The sequence below is a fragment of the Heterodontus francisci genome, chromosome 15 (genome assembly GCF_036365525.1).
Source record: "Heterodontus francisci isolate sHetFra1 chromosome 15, sHetFra1.hap1, whole genome shotgun sequence".
Lineage (NCBI taxonomy): Eukaryota > Metazoa > Chordata > Chondrichthyes > Heterodontiformes > Heterodontidae > Heterodontus > Heterodontus francisci.
In genome coordinates, this window is record NC_090385.1 from 28,256,394 (window position 1) to 28,279,492 (window position 23,099).

Consider the following 23,099-nt stretch of genomic DNA (forward strand, 5'->3'; position numbering starts at 1 on the left):
AGGGATTCATGCAGGACTTGCATATGGCTCTTTTTGCGAACGATGAAGATTGCTTTACCATTAACTCAAAAACTGGTGCCCATGCAAAAAATTGTGAATATCTGACAGTGGCTTATCTGTCACATTGAGGTATCATTGATCTGAATTTGGTCCCAACCATCCTTTCAGTCAGAATGCAGATTGCCTGAGGGGCTTGAATATTAATGAGCAACAGCTGCTGAATACTTTATTAATTCCAAGAGTGTTGCTCAAAGGAGACTTCATCTCTGGCAACCTGTTTCATAACCATAGACTGCACACTGGAATCATTTCAGAAATGTCCCTATGAATAAAGCTGAAATAGCTACTGTTCCTTCAAAAATAATTGCTAACAAGGCGAGTAAAATGCTGTGTTTTAACTGAAGAGTGACAGACCATTAACCCTACAATTACGCAGGATATGAACTGTAGAGCCAATTGAGCAATTCTGGCTAAACTACACTGCAGTGGAATTTATGTCTATTTTTTGTGGTATCATTTTTTTATTTTTCAAAGTGTTTGCAAGGCATTGGTATAGTCCATACAGTGCTGGATCTGTGATCATTTTTATTCACAGTTACTACAGTGCAGGTATTGGGATCACTGCTGTACTGTATACAACATATTCATTGCTCCGAGCTCTTGGCAGATTTAGCAAGCTCTAATGAGAACAAGATGATGCAGTTTGCTGACAGTTTCAATGCCCCTCCTTGTTTGAGCCTCAAGGAGAATTGAAGAGATATTTTTTCTCCCCCCATCCCCACCTCTTGCACCCGCAGTTTAAAATCTGGCATAATCGTCAGGATGCTATTATTTATATCTACCGAGCCAGCCCTGAGCAATCAGTTTCTAAGGCTGTCTGTACCCTACACTGATAAGCATTTTTACCATTTGATGATCTCTCTCAAACCCGGTGCTTACAGAGCTGATATTCTATGGGGAATTGTGGGCAGATAGCGTATTCCACAGGGTGAGGGAAATTCATGAACTCTCAAATAAAATTTGATCAGGGTCTCCTAAATTAAATCACTTATTCCACATTAACTGGGTGGCTTTATGTAATGAATCAGATAAGTTTATATCCCTTTAAGTAAAATTTAACACTAAACCAGCCTCAGGATAACAGCAGAAGGTTTGTTCCCAACCAGTGCAGAAGGAATGTTGAGTGGGCAGAGCAAGGCCTTAAGCTAATTTGTCTCTGGATGTAATTCCATGCACTTCTGCATTTAGTGAGCTGAAGTGCCGGTGCTCCATTTCATGTGTAAGCCCAGTAGGTGCCCCTGGTTTGATGTCAAACTATTAGACTGAACACACAATTCAGCAGTATATGTCTGTCTGGTTCGTTTTTTCCTTTTTGGAATGGATGCAAGGGATGCCCCAAGGACAAAGAAGCTCATATTGCATTTTATTTGGATTTTATTACTAAGTTTACAGTACAATTTTTGGACCTTTTTTTCAGTAATTCTGAATTTTTTCTTTAGATTTATTTTCCCCAAAAGGCTTAGGGAGGTTTGTTTTAAAAGCATCTAAAATGCAGTATGGTATTGTTTAGTTGGTACAATACAAGATATGTATTTCAAGTTTGAAAATGATATATAGTTAATTCTGAAACTAGGGTCTTAAATCTGGTCAAAGGAAACTGAAGGTGTGAGGGGCAAGTGACTATGGTGGATTTGGAAAATACCTGAAAAGATTTGGTGGTAAACAGGCAATGGCTGGTATTTAAAGAAGTATCACATGGTCCACAACAAATAAACATTCCTCGAAGATACAACAATGCAGCGGGAAAGATGAACCAACCATGGCTAACAAAAGAAGTAAAAGATTGCATTAGGTCAAAGGAAGTGGCTTATAAGGTTGCCAGAAAAAGTGGTAAGCCTGAGGATTGGGAGCAATTTAGAATCCAGCAAAGGAGGACCAAGAAACTGATGAAGAAAGGGAAAAGAGAATATGAGTGCAAGCTAGCGAGAAACATAATGATGGACTGTAAAAGCTTCTTTAGGTATCTGAAAAGGAAAAGATTAGCAGGACAAATGTGGGTCCAATACAGGCGGAGACAGGAGAATTTATAATGGAGAATAGGGAAATGGCGGAGAAACTGAACAATTACTTTGTGTCTGTCTTCATGAGGAAGATACAGAAAATCTCCCAGAAATTCTAGGGAACCAAGGGAATTGTGAAAATGAGGAACTGAAAGAAATTACTATGAATAAAAAGGTAGTACTCGAAACATTAACTGGATTGAAGGTTGATAAATCCCATCGACCAGATGAGCTATATCCCAGAGTATTGAAGGAGATGGCTGTAGAGATAGTAGATGCATTGGTGGTTACCTTTCAAAATGCTATAGATTCTGAAACGGTTCCTGCAGAATGGAAAGTAGCAAATGTAACCCCACTATTTAAGAAGGGAAGGAGAGAGAAAACAGGGAACTGCAGACTTGTTAGTTTGATGTCAGAAGTAGGGAAATCATTTCAATCTATTAATAAAGGATGTTATAACTAGACACATAGAAAATAATGACATGATTGGGCAGAGTCAACATAGATTTATGAAAGGGAAATTATGTCCAAACCTGTTGGAGTTTTTTGAGCATGTTACTTGTAGCATAGATAAAGGAGAACCAGTGGATGTGGTGTATTTGGATTTTCAGAATGCTTTTGATAAGGTCCCACACAGGAGGTTAATAAACAAAATTAGAGTACATGGGATTGGGGGTAATATACTGGTATGGATTGAGAATTGGTTAACAGACAGAAAACAGAGAATAGGAATAAGCGGGTCATTCTCAGGATGGCAGACTGTTACTAGTGGGGTACCGCAAGGATCAGTGCTGAGGCCACAGCTGATTTCCAATCTATACAAATGATTTGTATGTGGGGACCAAATGTAATCTTTCCGAATTTACTGTTGACACAAAACCAGGTGGAAATGTAAGTTGTGATGAGGATGCAAGGAGGCTTCAAGGGGATTTGGACAGGCTAAGTGAATGGGCAAGAATGGCAGATGGAATATAATGTGAATAAGTGTGAAGTGATCCACTTTGGTAGGAAAAACAGAAAGGCAGAATATTTCTTAAATGGTGAGAGGTTGGGAAGTTTTATGTCCCAAGGGACTTGGGTGTCCTTGTGCATGAGTCACAAAAAACCAACATGCAGGTGCAGCAAGCAATTAGGAAGGCAAATGGTATGTTGGTCTTCATCGTAAGGGAATTTGAGTACAGGAGCAAAAATGTCTTGCTGCAATCGTATAGAGCCTTGGTGAGACTGCACCTGGAGTATTGTGTACAGTTTTGGTCTCCTTATCAAAGCAAGGATATACTTGCCAAAGAGACAGTGCAACAGAGGTTCACCAGACAAATCCCTGGGATGGCAGGATATGAGGGGAGATTGAGGAAACTTTTTTTTTATTCATTCATGGGATGTGGGCATCACTGGCTATGCCAGCATTTATTGCCCATCCCTAATTGCCCTTGAGAAGGTGGTGGTGAGCTGCCTTCTTGAACTGCTGCAGTTCATGTACTGGGCCTGTATTCTCTAGAGTTTAGAAAAATATGAGGTGGGGAGATGGTGGTACAGTGGTAATGTCATTAAACTAGTAATCCAGAAAGCTTGGGCCAATTTCCTGAGGATATGGGTTCAAATTCCAACAGAGCAGCTGGTGGATTATTTTTTTTTTTAAATATGGAATTGAAAGCTAGTCTGAGTAATAATGCAATGAAACTATCATCAATTGTCATAAAAATGTCCTTGTCTGGTCAAGTGCCTATGTGACTCCAGACCCACAGCCATGTGTTTGACTCTTAACTGCCCCTCTGAAATGACCGAGCAAGCCACTCAGTTGGCAAGGGCAATTAGGAATGGGCAACAAATGCTGGCCTTGCCAGTGATGTCCACATCCCATGAAAGAATAAAAAAGATCTCAGTGAAACTTATGAAATTCTGACAGGGTGGATGTAGATAGGATGTTTTCCCTGGCTGCTGGGCCTAGAATCAGGGCACATAGTCTCAGAATAAGGGGTAGGCCATTGAAGACTGAGATGAGGAGGAATTTTTTTCACTAAGAGGGTGGTGAAACTTTGCAATTTTCTACCCCAGAAGGCTGTGGAAGCTCTATCAATAAGCATGTCATTGACTTCTGGATACTAATGACGTAGAGGGATATGGGAATAGCGCAGGAAAGTGGCGTTGAGGTAGGTGATCAGCCATGATGTAATTGAACGGCGAAGCAGGCTCGATGGGCTGAATGGCCTACTCTTGTTCCTAATTTCCAAGCAAGCCTGATATATTTACTGTCAATGATCAAGAACCACAGGATCAGCTTGTTCCAGTTCAATAGGACAGAGTTTTGTCATCTGCAGAAAGGATTTGCATGGGTGAGGGTGGTCACCGCCAATGGTTGTTGGTAATACCTTCACTACTCTCAACTATTATGCCTATTCTTGGCTTGGAGCACAATATTAAGTGTGGTGTTGCTCACCGATGAATCAAACGGGTGACTGATGCTTTGGCCAGCATGGGCAGCTCTTTAATCTCTTTTCACAACGAGCACCGTGACATACTTGCTCAATGTCGCCACACTGAGTTCAGAGGTCACACAAGACTACCATCTGCTCATCCTGAAGTTCATCTTGGGTGTCAGCAAATAATCAGGCTTGTATTTGTCCTTTGATGCATGAAATCCTGGAAGATGCAAGTATGTTGCACCTTGACTGTATGGGCCAGATTTTCAAAACGGGGTCGGGAGCCTGACGCCCGGATAATTTCCAGGTCCGACCCCACGCCTCAATTACATCACTCATGTGACATTATTTTGAAATGTAAATGCCCTAATTGGGCAGAACGAAAGGGGCAAAGGCAGACGACAGCCATGATAGGGCCTGCCGCTGTCTTGCTGAAGAGAGCAGGCAGCTCCTTTGAAGGCCAGTGGCATAAAAGAATAAGACTGTGTTCAAACAGCCAAACCTGAGGTAATGCGCATGATCCGGTGCAAGATCCCTAAGGGCCCCATAATTTTCAACATCAAAAAAAAAGTTTCCCTTCACACCACTGTGAACCTGACTAACATGCACCAGACTGTTTGGGTTTACTGGAATCCCTTTGAGAAATTGCAATCTTGACCTCCCTGGCCCCTTAACAAGCTCCTCAAGGTGATTAGTGGGTCACTAATTGGTGGCGAGCAGATTCTCCGTTCACTTTCCCCACTGCCCTCACTTTAAAAACTGGAATCTGTCCTGGAGATGTCTGGATCCAAAGACTCCCTCCAGGACTGTGATTTTTAAATGGCATCTGTACCTGGTCTCGACCCCGCTGGCATTTGAAAATCCAGCCCTGTGTTTTGCTGTGAGATGCATAGGCATGAGATGCAATTAGTGAGTTGGTAGGTGTGAACCTGAAGGGGAAACCGGTTGACAGGCAATATATTGTAGCATGCAGTTTTGGGTCATCTACCTGGTGCATAGTATCTATCTAGCCAGATTCCTTAAAGTATGCCATCTTCTCCTGCATTTGTTCCCAAGTCCAAATGCACGGTAGACAGTATTGAACCCACATACCACCCTGTGCCAGGAATAGTACACTACCATCCTTTGGTGAATAACGGCTCAATTTCCAAATGGGGCAGCTCACGTCACACAGCTACATATGCACTGTTCCAGTGATCATGTGGGTTGGGAACAGTGCCACTCCGTCACTTATCTATTGAGTTCATTCATGCTTTCGTATTGGGTTTTCAATACATTAGTTTGGGCCATTATTTCTTCCCACCGACATACCCTTTGCAAAGACCAAAATTCTTGTGCAACATTTTTGAGCCTTTTTTTAAAAAGGCTATAGCAGCTTTTAGCAGCATGTATTGGCATAACCTTTTATTTTTCAGTAGCAGCTCTTTAAGGATAGCGCACTTGTGATATTCTGTGAGGCTTCCTTCAGCATGTTACCTGCTCAAGACTTAAAGTCCTCAAGAGAATATTCAAAAGAGATTCATTAGCTGGTCAAGCTCACTCGGTGGACATGGGAATACATACATATGAGCATACAAATTAGGAGCAGAAGTATGCCATTCGGCCCCTCGAGCCTGCTCCGCCATTCAATAAGATCATGGCTGATCTGTTTGTGTTTCAAATTCCACACTCCCATCTACGCCTCCGCTGATAACCCTTGATTCCTTTGCCTAACAAGAATCTATCTACCTCCGTCTTAAAAATATTCAATGACCCCGCCTCCACCACCTTCTGAGGCAGAGAGTGCCAAAGTCGCACAACCCTCCGAGAGAAAAAATTTCTCCTCATCTCTGTCCTAAAAGGGTGACCCCTAATTTTAAAACCATGCCCCCTAGTTCTAGACTCACCCACAAGAGGAAAAATCCTCTCCACATCCTTGTCAAGACTGTTCAGGATCTTATAAACTTCAATCAAGTCTCTCCTCACTCTTCCAAACTCCTGTGAAAACAAGCCCAGTCTGTCCAACCTCTCCTCATAAGACAACCCACTCATTCCAGGTGTCAATCTAGTAAATTTCCTCTGAACCACCTCCAATGCATTTACATCCTTAAATAAGGAGACCAAAACTGCACACAGTATTTGAGATGTGGTCTCACTCATGCCCTGTATAACTGAAGTGTAACATCCTTTGATTTTATTTTCAATTCCTCTCGTAATATTGGCCCTCCTACACTGGTCCTGTCAGAATTTTAACCAGGATAGTTCAATTGACTCGATAGTCCATTTTCCTCAGTTTTATATACAATTTACTTACAATGAGATTTGTTACAAATGCAGAAGATACTTTCAATGTGTTGCATGAGAAAACTTCAAATTTAACTCCTTGACATAGGGGTTACTACCATTAGCCTGCCTTATGCAAAGTTGTGGAGTGAAGATAAAATTTTAGGCTGAATTTATTTTATTATTTATAGATACAGCACTGAAACAGGCCCTTCGGCCCACTGAGTCTGTGCTGACCATCAACCAACCATTTATATTAATCCTACATAAATCCCATATTCCTATCACATCCCCACCTTCCCTCAATTCCCCTACCACCTACCTACATTAGGGGCAATTTATAATGGCCAATTTACCTATCAACCTGCAAGTCTTTGGCTGTGGGAAGAAACCAGAGCACCTGGCGAAAACCCACACGGTCACAGGGAGAACTTGCAAACTCCGCACAGACAGTACCCAGAATCGAACCCGGGTCGCTGGAGCTGTGAGGCTGCGGTGCTAATCACTGCACCACTGTGCCGCCCTTAGCAACAGCCCTGTTAGAAACAGACACTCGCGAAAGGCAAATTTTGTGGCACAATTGATAAGATTGTTTTTGTTCAGTGTCTGGCAGCAGATAGACACCTGCATACATGGGAGGTCTACACAAGGCAGCAAGCAGTGAAAAGCATTGCTGGCCAGTGGATGGTTTAGTTGAAGTATCAGACTGAAGCAACAAGTATAGACTGAGCCATCCATGAGCAAGATTTGAGAAATGACTTTTGCATGTTTGCGTATATAGCATGAGTAATTGTGGGAGCTGCAACTGCCAATTAGCTCTGGTTTTAAATGAAGACTAAGAGCTTGTTGGAAACAAAGCTTAAACTCCACAATTATCCAGTGAACCAGAGATGTCGAACAAGTGGATTGAGACGTGTGTGAGTCATGTGGCCAAAGAAAAACTGGCACCAATGGTGACAACATTTACGTTGGTTGCCAATGCCTCAGCAGCTCCCAGAAGAACTTAGGAAAACTGCCTGCTGAGAAACACCTCAACTCATCCAGAGGCAGCAATCCTGCCAGATATTACATAATAGTGCTTTTCACTAAGGTCGTGGCTGCCATTTATAGCAGCAAAGGGGCACCAAAATATTGAGTACAGTATAGAGGAACTAATAGGCATTTAAGATTGTGTAATAAGGAACAATTTTCCTATTTAGATGTGTGATTTTCCATTCTCCTCTTTGATATTCATGGTGATCGCTGTCTTGCTCTCTGCATGTTATTCCATCAGGAAAAGTTCCTTGAATGATGAGTAGCTAAATTATTTAGTGCTGTTGAGTCCAGGCTTAGTGTAGCTGAGCAGTTCACTGATGAATGTGCTATCTAAGATTGTGTGACTGGTGATAGTCTGCTCTGCATTTCTAGGTGAATTGTTCATTTTCTGTCCAATCCCAGTAACAGCGTGCCAAGTGAGAGTGAGCTGATCTGTGTTTCTTAAAGGAAAGGAAAGAAGGAAAACTTAACTGTTATTCTTGCTCCACTTGAATTTTAATTCCTGTTGATTAACCATCAAACACTGCTGGTAGAATGGAGAGATCTTTAGCACTAAATGTCGTGCTCTTGCTTTGGGAACAAGGATATGCACTGGCAAGCAGACTGATGAGCCTGAGAGATTGCAAAAGGTATGATAAGAATATCAACAACAGAATAACATATTGTGAGGGTGAGGGGAAGTTTTAACTGTACCTGCCCAGCAGGTGGGTAGTTAAGCCAGCGGGGTCCTAACTCACATATGAATCACGTCATCAGGCCCCCAGCACCAGTGTTCCTTAAAGAACGTATCACCTATCTCTATACTTAACTCCAATCATTTATAAGCAAATAATAATTTAGTGTTTTTTTTTAAAGGACTAGATTGATTGGTGGCGCAGTGGTTAGCACCGCGGCCTCACAGTTCCAGCGACCCGGGTTCAATTCTGGGTCCTGCCTGTGTGGAGTTTGCAAGTTCTCCCTGTGTCTGCGTGGGTTTCCTCCGGGTGCTCCGGTTTCCTCCCACAGCCAAAAGACTTGCAGGTTGATAGGTGAATTGGCCATTATAAATTGCCACTGGTATAGGTAGGTGGTAGGGGAATATAAGGACAGGTGAGGATGTGGTAGAAATATGGGATTAGTGTAGGATTAGTATAAATGGCGCTGCTTCACAAACCACTGACCACCTCCAGGCGCGTATCCATTGTCTCTCGAGATAAGGAGGCCCAAAAGAAGATTGATTGAGGGCTGGTTGGCTAACTAGAGCCATGGCTCAATTGGTAGCACTCTTGTCTCTGAGTCAGAAGGTTGTGAGTTCAAGTCCCACTCCAGGACTTGAACATAAAAATGTAGGCTGGCATTCAGTTGCAGTACTGAAGCTAAGGAGTGCTGCAATCTTGGAGATACTGTCTTTCAGAAGAGGCATTAAACTGAGGCCCTGTCCTCCTCCTTAGGTGGTTATAAAAGATCCCATGGCAGTCTTTTGAAGAAGAGCAGAGGAGTAATCCCTGGTGTCATGGCCAATATTTATTTCTCAATCAACATCACAAAAACAGATCATCTGGTCATTATCACATTGCTGTTTGTGGGTGTTTGCTGTGCACAAATTGGCTCCTGTGTTTCCTACATTACAACAGTAAACACAGTTCAGAAGTACTTCATTGGCTGTAAAGCACTTTGGGATGTCCTGTGGTTGTGAAGGGTGCTATATAAATGCAAGTCTTTCTTTTGTTACGAGTTATGTCTGCTACTGGATGGAAGGGTAAAAATAATTCTTCTTGTGTTCAGTTTTTCTTGAGGCTAGTTGTGTTTTGGAAATGTTTAACTTTTAATCACATTGTAAAAATCTGGGTCATGTTCTCCCCCTCAATTTTTTCCTCTGCAATTCGAATAGACTGCAATCCCCACAAACTTAGTAATAAAATCAATATTTTTTATTATTTTTCTTTTACCAAAAAATAAAGTTAGAAATGCAACTGGATCCAGTTCTTTTCTTTTTCAATACTTCATGGTTTATGAATATGCTTTCATGATTTGTGTTTACTATATAACGAGGAGAGCCCAACCACTGAACATTTAGCAAGACGTCACTTTAGCAATCATGAGAGAGTTATACTTGTGCCAAGTAATGCTGCTGATGTAATAGTATCACCAATTCTTGATCATACCAGATTGGTGATCTACCTGCTTTTACTGGAGCATGGATGTGACATTGTAAATGTGGCCTATAAGCAGGAACCGATCTGCATGCCATCTGCTCCATATGCAAAGTGTTACGAGTTGCAAATAAAAACATAAGAAATAGGAATCGGAGTAGACCATATGGCCCCTTGAGCCTGCTCTGCCATTCAGTATGATCATGGCTGATCTTCTGCCTCAACTCCATTTTCATGCCTGCTCCCCATATCCCTTGATTTCCTGAGTGATCAAAACAATTTGTCTATCTCAGCCTTAAATATACTCAACGACGGAGCATCCACAACCTCTGGGGTAGAGAATTCCAAAGATTCACGAACCTTTGAATGAAGAAGTTTTTCCACAGCTCAGTTCTAAATGATAGATCCCTTATCCTGAGACTGTGCCCCCATTCTATAGATTTGCCAACCCAGGGAAACGACCTCTCAGTACCTACCCTGTCAAGCTCCTTCAGAATATTATATATTTCAATGAGATCACTGCTCATTCTTCTAAACTCCAGAGAGTATAGGCACAATTTACTCAGACTCATCAGAGGACAACTTTCTCATCCCAGGACCAATCTAGTGAACCTTCGCTGTCCCCCCTCCAATGCAAGTGTATCCTTCCTTAAATATGGAGACCAAAACTGTGTACAGTACTCCAGGTGTGGTCTCACCAAAGCTCTATACAATTGTAGTAAGACTTCTTATTCTTGTACTTCAATCCTCTTGCAATACAGGACAACATGCCATTTGCCTTTCTAATTGCTTCCTGTACCTGCCTGCCAACTTTCTGTGTTCCTTGTACGAGTACACCTAAGTCTCTCTGAAAATCAACATTTATAAGTTACACACCTTTAAAAAAAAAATCTGCTTTTCTGTTCTTACTGCCAAAGTGAATACCTTCATACTTCCCCGCATTACACTCCATCTGCCACCTTATTGCCCATTTTCTTAACCTGTCTATATCTCTTTGCAACCTCTTTGTGTCCTCCTTACAGCTTACATTCCCACCTACCTTTGTATCATCAGCATTACTCTCAGTATCTTTGTCTAAGTCATTAATATAGATTGTAAATAGCTGAGGCCCCAGCATTATTCCTTGTGCCACTCCATTAGTTACAGCCTGCCAACTTGAAAATGCCCCATTTATCCCTACTCTCTGCTTCCTGTCTGTTAAGCAATCCCCTATCCATGCTAATATATTACCTCCAACTCCATGAGCCCTTATCTTATGTATTAGCCTTTTGTGTGGCACCTTTTCAAATGTCTTTTGGAAATCCAAGGATACTACATCTACTGGTTCCCCTTTATTTGCCACACAGTTTACATTCTCAAAAAGGTCTAATAAATTTGACAAACACGATTTCCCTTCCATAAAGCCAGGTTGACTTTGTCTGATCATACTATGATTTTCTAAGTGCATTGTTAAGACTTCTTTAATAATAGATCTAGCACTTTCCTGACAACTGATGTCAGGCTAACTGGCCTGTAGTTTCCTGTTTTCTCTTTCCCTCCTTTCTTGAATAAAGGTTTTATATTTGCTAGCTTTCAATCTGCTGGGACTGTTCTAGAAACTAGAGAATTTGAGTATTGCTGAAAACAGACCGTTTACTGTCAGTCACCATAAACTGGTGTATTCTCCATGGAAACACCTCTACCAATCAGAGTCCACTTGCCAACTAATCAGCACTCTTTTCTCATAAAGTATTAATTTGTTGCTTTCCCTAACATTGGTATTCTTATGAATTGTCCTGATGAGTGCAAGATAAAAAGCTGCGACAAAATGTCTCTGTTTTCAGCAATACTCAAGTTCTGTACTACCAAACGACTATTTAATCTAGAGAATTTTGGAAAATCATAACATGTACATCCACTATGTCTGCAGTTACCTCTTTAGAAGCCTAGGATGTAGGCCATCATTTTAGTCCTTTAAGTTGCTTCAAAAAAATTTTTCTGCTGATTATAATTACCTTACGTTCCTCACTCTTTTTAGCCCCTTGGTTAGCCTCTATTTCTGGTACAGAATTTAGGCTCCTGCTGTGAAGACAGACAAAATATTTACTCAACATCTCTGCTATTTCCTCATTCCCCATGTTCTTTCTCCCATCTCTACCTCTAAGGGACCAATGTTTATTTGAGCTACTCTCCTTTTTATATACTTGTAAAAGCTCTTACAACTTGTTTTTATATTTCTGTCAGTCTTGATGTAGCACATTTCACAATTACAACAGTATTGCATCACAGAACCGCAATTCCATATTGATGAGTGTTTATATTTATCGGGAGTATGTTTACCGTGGACCCTAACGTCCACTTCACCAAATGAGTGGGTCAGCTTGGCTGATGATCTCTCCATGGCCTCCTCCTCAGCATCTGTGTGCCGTCTTATGTCAGCTGCACCTCGACTGGTACGGGCAGCCTCCCGGGCATTGTGGGCCCTCCTTGCCTGGAGGAGCAAGGAGGCAGCTATTAAGGATGGCATTTCATCGGCATGAAATATGTCACAAGAGGGTTGGTGGGCACAAAGGTGGTGATGGCTGGTGCACACTACTAAGTGAGCCACTCATGTATGTGCCATTCTCTGAGTAGCAGACAAGGGTAGTTTTAATCATACATTTCTCCATTCATGTCACGCCTTTCCTCTCTGCCCAACCCACCTTTCATCGGCATGGCAGTGGCACACATGTGCCACTCTGTGTGGGCACACCCAGTTTCAGCGGAGCCCTGTTGTAAAGTTGCACTTACTTTTGCAGCTTGCAGCAGGTCATTCATCCTTTTGCGGCACTGCACCAAGTCTCAGCGGGTGGACCCACGGCTACTGACCTCCTGTATCACCTCCAGCCAGGCTGCCTTGGTCTGGTGGGGGGGGGGGCTTCGTCTTGCCATCACTGGGGAAGAGGACCTCCTGCCTTACCCGCACAGCCTGGAGGAGATTGAGCAGGGAGGCATCACTGAACTGTGGGGCCACCCTGGCACGCCCCTCTGTCTCCATGCAGGTAAATTTTTGTTCCCACTGACGATTCTCACTCTGCAATCCAACTGCTGTTTGCTTCAATCTTCTCTGTAGGTGCAGGCATAGCTGATGTGCTGGCTGCCCTTTAAATAGGGCCCCAGCACATGACCATCAGCTGTGCCGATGTCCATCACAGCGCTGGATGTCACGCCCCTGCCCCCCCCCCCCCCCCCCACATAATATGGGAGGGGGACTGTGCCCCACTGCTATGTTAATGAGCCCCCGCGCATAATATAGCAGGGCCTCAGCGGTGGCTGATGCCCGCAGGCATGCTGCCGATATCCGAACGTGCCACCGCACTCATAAAATGCAGCCCAGTGTTGCAAATTAGGTAGCCGACTGAAACTGAAAGGATGACTTTGCTGGCAGCTTGTCTTTTAAAAACATCTTTAAAAAAAAATATAAATTCAGATCTCCAGTCAGTGGATTAAAGAAAATTATCATTCAACAAAATACATTGATGTAACAATAGTTACAAGGGCATGGAGAAAAATAAGGGTGTCATTTGCATTTTTATCTCCCTTATGATGCTCTCCTTCACCTCGCTTCACCTCGTAGGGTCTATCCTGTGAATTTTTCCAAACCCTCGATCAATGTTACTCGACATTTGAACAGTTTAGGTTCCAATACTCATATTTTTCCCTTTCTTTCTGACATTGGCGAGGGCAGCGTGTGGTCATGTGCTGCTGTAACTGGGACCACCAAAATAAGCAGCACTGGAATTGGACGACTGAGATTAGCTGAATTCAAATGGCTGTCGTGTCTAGGATTCTTTACCCACTGCCTGTCTTCAGCCCATTTCTCCAAAGATTGAGCCATATTACAAATCTACAAAATTGACAGGTAGGAAAAGACCAGTTGGTCCATCAAGCCTGCCCCACGTTCATGATGGCTGGAGCATCATGACTAAACACTTCTCCCTCCTTCCCTGCCCCCAGAGCCATGTAATCTCCTGCTTGAGGGAAAAAAAGAGGGGACAAAAACCTAGAGCCAATAAAGGAGAAAATGCTCTGGAAAACGTAATCTCCGACACCCTCAGACAATCAAAATCAGTCCTGGAGATCTTGTGCGCTATGATGTTAGATGCCTCTAGTCACCAGGTTTCATGGAGGCACCCAGGATCGCGTCGTTGGCACCAGCTGGACCTCATCGTCACAAGGCGAGCCTCCTTAAACAGTGTTCAAATCACACGCAGCTTCCACAGTGTGGACTGCGACACCGACCACTCCCTGGTGTGCAGCAAGGTTAGACTCAGACCAAAGAAGTTGCATCATTCCAAGCAGAAGGGCCACCCGCGCATCAACACGAGCAGAATTTCTCATCCACAGCTGTTACAAAAATTTCTAAATTCACTTGTAACAGTCCTTCAAAACACTCCCACAGGGGATGATGGGACCAAGTGGGCCCACATCAGAGACGCCATCTATGAGTCAGCTTTGACCACCTACGCCAAAAGTGCGAAGAGAAATGCAGACTGGTTTCAATCTCATAATGAAGAGCTGGAACCTGTCATAGCCGCTAAGCGCATTGCACTGTTGAACGACAAGAAAGCCCCCAGCGAGTTAACATCCGTAGCACTTAAAGCAGACAGAAGCACTGCACAAAGAACAGCCAGGCGTTGCGCAAATGACTACTGGCAACACCTATGCAGTCATATTCAGCTGGCCTCAGACACCGGAAACATCAGAGGAATGTATGATGGCATTAAGAGAGCTCTTGGGCCAACCATCAAGAAGATCGCCCCCCTCAAATCTAAATCAGGGGACATAATCACTGACCAACGCAAACAGATGGACCACTGGGTTGAGCACTACCTAGAACTGTACTCCAGGGAGAATGTTGTCACTGAGACTGCCCTCAATGCAGCCCAGCCTCTACCAGTCATGGATGAGCTGGACATACAGCCAAAAAAATCGGAACTCAGTGATGCCATTGATTCTCTAGACAGCGGAAAAGCCCCTGGGAAGGACAGCATTACGCCTGAAATAATCAAGAGTGCCAAGCCTGCTATACTCTCAGCACTACATGAACTGCTATGCCTGTGCTGGGACGAGGGAGCAGTACCTCAGGACATGCGCAATGCCAATATCATCACCCTCTATAAAAACAAAGGTGACCGCGGTGACTGCAACAACTACCATGGAATCTCCCTGCTCAGCATAGTGAGGAAAGTCTTTGCTCGAGTCGCTCTAAACAGGCTCCAGAAGCTGGCCGAGCGCGTCTACCCTGAGGCACAGTGTGGCTTTCGTGCAGAGAGATTGACCGTTGACATGCTGTTCTCCCTTCGTCAGATACAGGAGAAATGCCGCGAACAACAGATGCCCCTCTACATTGCTTTCATTGATCTCACCAAAGCCTTTGACCTCATCAGCAGACGTGGTCTCTTCAGACTACTAGAAAAGATTGGATGTCCACCAAAGCTACTAAGTATCATCACCTCATTCCATGACAATATGAAAGGCACAATTCAACATGGCAGCTCCTCATCAGACCCCTTTTCTATCCTGAGTGGTGTGAAACAGGGCTGTGTTCTCGCACCCACACTTTTTGGGATTTTCTTCTCCCTGCTGCTTTCACATGCGTTCAAGTCTTCGGAAGAAGGAATTTTCTTCCACACAAGATCAGGGGGCAGGTTGTTCAACCTTGCCCATCTAAGAGCGAAGTCCAAAGTACGGAAAGTCCTCATCAGGGAACTCCTCTTTGCTGACGATGCTGCTTTAACATCTCACACTGAAGAGTGCCTGCAGAGTCTCATCGACAGGTTTGCGGCTGCCTGCAATGAATTTGGCCTAACCATCAGCCTCAAGAAAACGAACATCATGGGGCAGGACGTCAGAAATGCTCCATCCATCAATATTGGCAACAACGCTCTGGAAGTGGTTCAAGAGTTCACCTACCTAGGTTCAACTATCACCAGTAACCTGTCTCTAGATGCAGAAATCAACAAGCGCATGGGAAAGGCTTCCACTGCTATGTCCAGACTGGCCAAGAGAGTGTGGGAAAATGGCGCACTGACACGGAACACAAAAGTCCGAGCGTATCAAGCCTGTGTCCTCAGTACCTTGCTCTATGGCAGTGAGGCCTGGACAACGTATGTCAGCCAACAGCGACGTCTCAATTCATTCCATCTTCGCTGCCTCCAGAGAATACTTGGCATCAGGTGGCAGGACCGTATCTCCAACACAGAAGTCCTCGAGGCGGCCAACATCCCCAACTTATACACACTACTGAGTCAGCGGCGCTTGAGATGGCTTGGCCATGTGAGCCGCATGGAAGATGGCAGGATCCCCAAAGACACATTGTACAGCGAGCTCGCCACTGGTATCAGACCCACCGGCTGTCCATGTCTCCGCTTTAAAGACGTCTGCAAATGCGACATGAAGTCCTGTGACATTGATCACAAGTCGTGGGAGTCAGTTGCCAGCGTTCGCCTGAGCTGGCGGGCAGCCATAAAGGTGGGGCTAAAGTGTGGCGAGTCGAAGAGACTTAGCAGTTGGCAGGAAAAAAGACAAAAGCGCAAGGGGAGAGCCAACTGTGTAACAGCCCCGACAAACAAATTTTTCTGCAGCACCTGTGGAAGAGCCTGTCACTCTAGAATTGGCCTTTATAGCCACTCCAGGCACTGCTCCACACACCACTGACCACCTCCAGGCGCTTACCCATTGTCTCTCGAGATAAGGAGGCCAAAGAAGGAGTAATAAGTACCATATTTGCTGGACTATATGACACACTGGATCGTAGGACACACCAGGATTTTAAAAAGAAAAATACAGGAAAAGAAATTTCAGTGCATATAGTTACTTAATATTAATATTTGCCATCACAGAACAAAAGCAACAATGCAGCACGAAGTGTAACTATTAACATTGACCATTACGGAACAAGAACAACAATGTAGCATGAAGTCTTACTAATCATAGAAGCCCAAAATTCCTCATCACTGTTTTTTTTTATTTCCAAAATATACATTATTCATAAAAATCTGTAAAAATTACATTACCAGTTTAAACAGCACCAAGTCAAAAAATACAAACAGTGCAAAGGAGGTCCGTTTGCTTCAATACAATCATGAGATGCCTCACAACTCTTCCATTTCACATTTGTCATGCCAATTACATTTTTACATTTTACAGCAAATTAAATTTTTCCCGATACAGTTCGAGGGGTTTCCCATGGATCCAGCCCCTCAGTTCAGCTTGGTGGGGGGACCTTACACTGTGGTCTTTCCCCATTGAGCCTTTGCTGCGGCTGCCCCAAGCTTTAGTGCGTCCCTCAGCACGTAGTCCTGGACCTTGGAATGTGCCAGTCTGCAACATTCGGTGGTGGACAACTCTTTGCATTGGAAGACCAGCAAGTTTCGGGCAGACCAAAGAGCGTCTTTCACCGAATTGATAGTCCTCCAGCAGCAGTTGATGTTTGTCTCGGTGTGTGTCCCAGGGAACAGCCCGTAGAGCACAGACTCCTGTGTTACAGAGCTGCTTGGGATGAACCTCGACAAAAACCACTGCAGCTCTTTCCACACCTGCTTTGCAAATAGACATTCCAGGAGGAGGTGGGCAACCGTCTCTTCCCCACCACAGCCACCGTGGGGGCATTGTGCGGAGGGGGCGTGACTTCGGGCATGCAGGAAGGATCTGACGGGAAGGGCTCTTCTCACCAGCAGCCAAGCTACATCTTGGTGCTTGTTTGAAAGTTCTGGTGATGAGGCATTCCACCAGATGACTTTGGCGGTCTGCTCAGGGAACCATTCCTCATCACTGGTGTTACGTGAACTGTCACTTTTTTCAAATAGTCCATCATCTTCACTGTCATCTAGGGCATTGCTGATGCCACACTTCTTAAATCACTTCACAATTGTATTTTGTTCCATCAAGTGCCATGAATTTCTCATCCACTTGCACACCGGCGAAATGTTGGGCTGCTTCATTCGTCCTGTTGGTGTCAAGTCATGACTTGGAGTCTCAATCCATTGGGTCTACTTCTCATGCATGAATTATTTAAATCGCTTGTTTATCAAAATGTCCAGGGGCTGTAATTCGCACGTAAGACCGTCTGGGATCACAACTAGCTATGCCTTCAATTCTGCAACCCTCCTTTTCGTGGCCTCAGTTACATATGCCCAGAACTGGTCATATGCCCATTGGCTTTTTTTTTAGAAGGCCAATTGGATGTTTGACCACCCTTTCTCCTGCCACAATTGCATCCCTTCTTCTTTCATCCATCCCCGAGGATGAAGGTGAACAAGAATTCCATGTCGAATTTCAATGTGTGGTGCTGTTTTTCTCTTAAAGATGGTGGCAGTTTTTTGCCAAAATGACAGTGTAGTGGGTTTTCTCATGGCCACACTTTTTTATTGGTATTGTTTTAGTGCCTTTAATGTCCACAGTCTTCTTGGAACATGAAAAGTTAGGGAAACTATTGCCTACCTGCCCAAGTTCAAAACACGCCTTTTTCCTTGCAATAATCATGTGCCCGTGAAATTCAAATATCTTTGCTTCGTGTTTGGCTGGCATCTTCTGTGCTATCTTTCATCTAGTGCGCATGTTTAGCCTGTGCCTTTTCGTAAATCAGTAATGCCACTTGCTACCACTACTCTTCTTGCTTCACCTACAGTCATTTTGGTAGATACAGAAATTTCATTTTTCTTGTCGTCCATTATTTAATTTTTCACCTCTTCTTCTAACTGTGGCCATTTTGAAGCATGCCTCTGAAATGTGTGCTTGCTGCTTTTTATTTTCACCAGTTCTTCCTCTTGCTTCTTCCATTCCCGTATCATCATTTTCTCAGTTTGAGGAGGACCAAAATGTTTTTCAGCTGCTCTATTTCCATGCTATTTTGCCTACCTTACCACTTCCAGTTTGATGAAGGGTCACTGACCCGAAACGTTAACTCTGCTTCTCTTTCCACCGATGCTGCCAGACCTGCTGAGTGGTTCCAGCATTTCTTGTTTTTATTTCAGATTTCCAGCATCCGCAGTATTTTGTTTTTATAATATTATCCTGATCTCTTTTTAGGCAATAAGGCACAGTTTCAAATGATTTTAAACCTTGGGTGGTTGGACTAACTTCAGAACTCTCCAAAACCCCTCTCCGTAAAGGTTTCTGCTAAGTGTAGTACTTTATACTTGAGTCTTTGCTGTATGCCAATGATGTGGTTATGCAGCATGTTTTACATTTTGGACCACACGTCACAGAGCACTTTCATCGACAGGGAAAATATGAAACTTGGGAGAAAAAGGATGCACTGAGCTGAATGCCTATAGATGGAAGCAGTGAGACAGTTGCAGCTGCTCTGGCTGAACTTGAGATTTTCTAATACACGTTCCTACTAACACACAGTCAATCAAATAGTTGTAAGGCACAACTTTATCTGTCCAAAGCAGTTTTATGTTGTACCAAAGCAAGATGGGCAATAGAACAGTCATACAGCTATGTGCCAGTCACTTTTTGATGAATGTTTCTGAAATGGTGCTACACCACCTGGAGGAGCACGAACTTGAATTTATATAGCACCTTTTAGTCTTCAGGATGTCAGGATGTCCCAAAGTGCTTCACAGCCAATGAGTTACCTTGAAATATAGCCACTGTATTAATGTAGAGAAAAACAGCCAATGTGCACCGGAGCTGCTGATGTGAATCTAAATGTTTTAATCTTTTTTCTGGTGGTTTACTAAGCCATTGTTAATACTAAACATTTAAGCTTAGAATTTTAAAGAGCTTCTTTCTAACTTTAGCAATATCAATGGTGGTTGAAGACTGATGTACAGAGTTCTATGCATGCATTTAAGAATGGAACTCTGCCTTCTTTGAATAGCAGTGTAACTGTCTCACTCTAAAAGAAATGCTTGTGATATCCTACTGGGGCCAACAGTGTAACTGCAGTTATGTGAGATGGAAGTCTCAGAAATAACACCTTTAGTGGGTAGTGACAGTGCTGACCTGATTTAAGCATAATGTTTATAATTTTTTTTTAACCAATATTGAAATGAGAAAAGCCAGTCTGCTCAACAGGCCTACTCTTAATGCAGCATGTTCGTTTTACAAGCTGCACTGCCTTGAACTGCAAAGGGAGGTTAATAACCAGAGGTTAAACTTTCAAAAGGTAAAAATTGATAAAACATTTCTCTTGCCAACTGAGCAAAAATTGTTATCCATCCAAACACTGGAACCAACATATTTAAGGCTAATTGGTGGCATTTTCACAGATGACGTTCCCTAGTTCATAGCAAAAGGAATAACCATTTTGATAAGACAACTATTGCAATTAAAGTAATGCGGATACAGGTTTATAAACGGAAGGGGCTGTATCTGAAGGAACTGGTGAGACTGTTAGTTCTTCTTTATTGAAATATTTTAATTCCATCAACACTTGCGAGTCATGTTCTCTCTGCAGACATACTGTCAAGGGTGATGAGTATGGGATATTCCATAGGAAAAATTAGGCAATTTTTGATATATTTCCAAAATGTGCACCTAATTCTGATCTAATTTTATATGTACATTTGTGTTTGAAGGTTAGTTAACATTTGGCTAATGGAGCCTGTTCCCCTGGAATTATTCAGTCTCTGCTTTTAAAATTTACCTGTGCCTACTCGCATCCCTTTGGAGATTAATTTAGATGTAACCCATGACAATACAAACTATTGCTAATGGTTTAACCCAAAGGAAAATTAGAGAAATACAAAGCTTTAACATTTCCCTGAAAACACAATACCTATTGGCATAAACAAAAACAATTTGTATTCTTGTTACTCTGAATTCTGATACAGAACTGCTAGTGCTAGTGCATAAATGATATAAACATGGTGTTCCTTCTATTTTCCCCCAAAGATTACATTGAAGGGTTGTCCGCTTTCTCTGATCTCTTCTGTCCCTAGTATATTGTGTAAGATTCTAATGGACTGCTGTACTGCTGGGTGCACTTGGATCCAAGAAAGCACTAAAGTGCAGAAATATGTTTGCAACCAATCTTACTAATCTTTTATTTTCACGGTGGTAAGTAAAAATCAAATGTCTTTGAAATGAAGTGGTGTAAATTGGGGTTCTATGTGATCATTTGCACATTGGTAAATTCAGTATAGATGGAGGTCAGGAATTATCCTGCTCGTAACACACAGATGGTTTCCCTGCAGAATTGTGCAGAGCAATGTGTTCCAGTGTTGGTACATTCACTTTTAATCACCAAAATGAATGATGAATTTGGGAGGTGTGTGTGTGGGGTGGGGGGAATGGGGGGGGTGGTGGGGGTAGGTGGAGAGGGGACATTTTAAATTGTAAAGTCAGTGCAGCTATATTTCAAATTGATTTTTCCTTCTTACTCGCAGCCCTCCCCCTATCCTCCAAACACAGACTCTGATCTATCTCTCTGGGTTGTAAATCTGAATTGGCATTTTGTGAGGGGCAAATGGTGTATGCCAGGAAGATCTTTGCAACATAACTTGTGTTGTGAAAGAAGGCTAAATTGTGTTTGAAAGAAAGGGATGGCTGGAAGACAGAGAGAGATTGCCAATAAATTGTTTTTGGCTGATAAATATCCCATAGAGGAAATTGCAACTTTTTCCCCCTAAATTTGTCATGCTTGCTCATGTTTCTACATTGAACATGTGTGTTGATTGCTTCATGTAAATGAGCTTCAGAAAGTAATGCCCTGTTAAATGATGAAAATATTAATGTTCCTTTCTTCACCCTTTCTAGTTACATGTGACGACTGCTGAAGATGTCAGATAGTGTTGATTCTGAAGAGAAACCACCAGCTCCTCCCTTGAGAATGAACAGTAATAATCGCGATTCATCTTCCCTTAATCACGGCTCAAAGCCTCTCCCACTGGTTCCTGAGGAGAAGAACAAGAAAGCCAGACTTCGCTCAATCTTCCCAGGAGCAGGAGATAAGAGTAAAGTATCAGCTTCTCTACTGCATTTCTAAAGTTAGATGTCTTGCAAGATGAAAGGAAGATGAAAAGACTTCTTTATTTGATGTGATGAGGCTAAGATTTAATCCTAGGTCTGTGCGAATATAATGGATCTCTGCTGGGTTTATGTAGGCATGCCATATTTGGCCTCAGTGTACCTGATTTAGGTAGGAGGGAATAATCAAGTTTTTGAATATCACCTGATGAGCACTGTTGGAACGTTGGATGTGTGGTTGTTGGATGAGGGCGGGACATATCTTGGCTGTGATGTTTCCAACCAGTTGTCTGTCATTCACTGTTTTAGTTCAGACAGGAAGAATGGCACTTGTGTGAGACCATAGAGTAACCAATGCCTGTGGAATCATGCCCTAATGTGAGGTTTAGTAGAGGAGGGCTCGAGGAATTCCACCCATTATGCTGTTATCAGGTCTCAAAGGAACTCTTGCCAGCTGAGTGTGCTATGAGTTCCTTATTAAGGGCCTTCCTGGGGCCCCAGAAGGCACCAAAGGCAAAGGTAACGGTTCCCCGAAGGAATTGATTAACTTTCCAAGATTGGTTATTTGATTCTAAGCTGCATTTCTAAATAATTTTGGAGATTTATCACTTTTCTCCCCAAGCTTCTAATTTTCCTGTCCTCTGATCCTCCTTTATGGGTGTGGGCTTCTCACCTCAAATAGGATAATGAGCCTGTCCCCACAATTTGTGGCTGCACCTACAGCTTTTAGCGAGGGTGGATGGGAGTTCTGTTCTGTATTTCTGCTGTCAGATTCAGACTGCTGGGGCTGAATTATCAATTGGCCTTGGGGGTGAGCATGGATGCGAGCTCGCATCAAAAATCGCATTCCCGTAGGGAAAGCATAAACGGGATTCGGCAAAGTCAGCATGGGTTTACGAAAGGGAAATCATGCTAAACAAATCTACTGGAGTTTTTTGAAGATGTAACTAGTAGAATAGATAAGGGAGAACCAGTGGATGTGGTGTACTTGGATTTAAAGAAGGCTTTTGATAAGGTCCCACATAAGAGGTTAGTATGCAAAATTAAAACACATGGGACTAGGGGTAATATACTGGCATGGATTGAGAATTGGTTGACAGACAGGAAACAGAGAGTAGGAATAAACAAGTCTTTTTCCAGGTGGCAGGCAATGACGAGTGGGGTACCGCAGGGATCAGTGCTTAGGTCCCAGCTATTCACAATATATATTAATGACTTGTGTGAGGGAACTAAATGTAACATTTCCAAGT

At 43.0% G+C, this 23,099-nt stretch overlaps 1 protein-coding gene across 3 annotated transcripts in view; it reads left to right on the top strand.

Annotated features, from left to right (window-relative positions):
- The window catches only part of LOC137377558 (serine/threonine-protein kinase PAK 3), a 283,689-nt gene that overhangs the window by 160,527 nt on the left and 100,063 nt on the right, over nt 1–23,099 (top strand). For all 3 annotated transcript variants that reach the window (XM_068047299.1, XM_068047302.1, XM_068047300.1), the window contains exon 2: nt 21,640–21,836. In XM_068047299.1, the coding sequence (XP_067903400.1) occupies nt 21,662–21,836 (175 nt within the window). In that variant the 5' untranslated portion in view covers nt 21,640–21,661. The remainder of the gene's footprint in view (nt 1–21,639; nt 21,837–23,099) is intronic.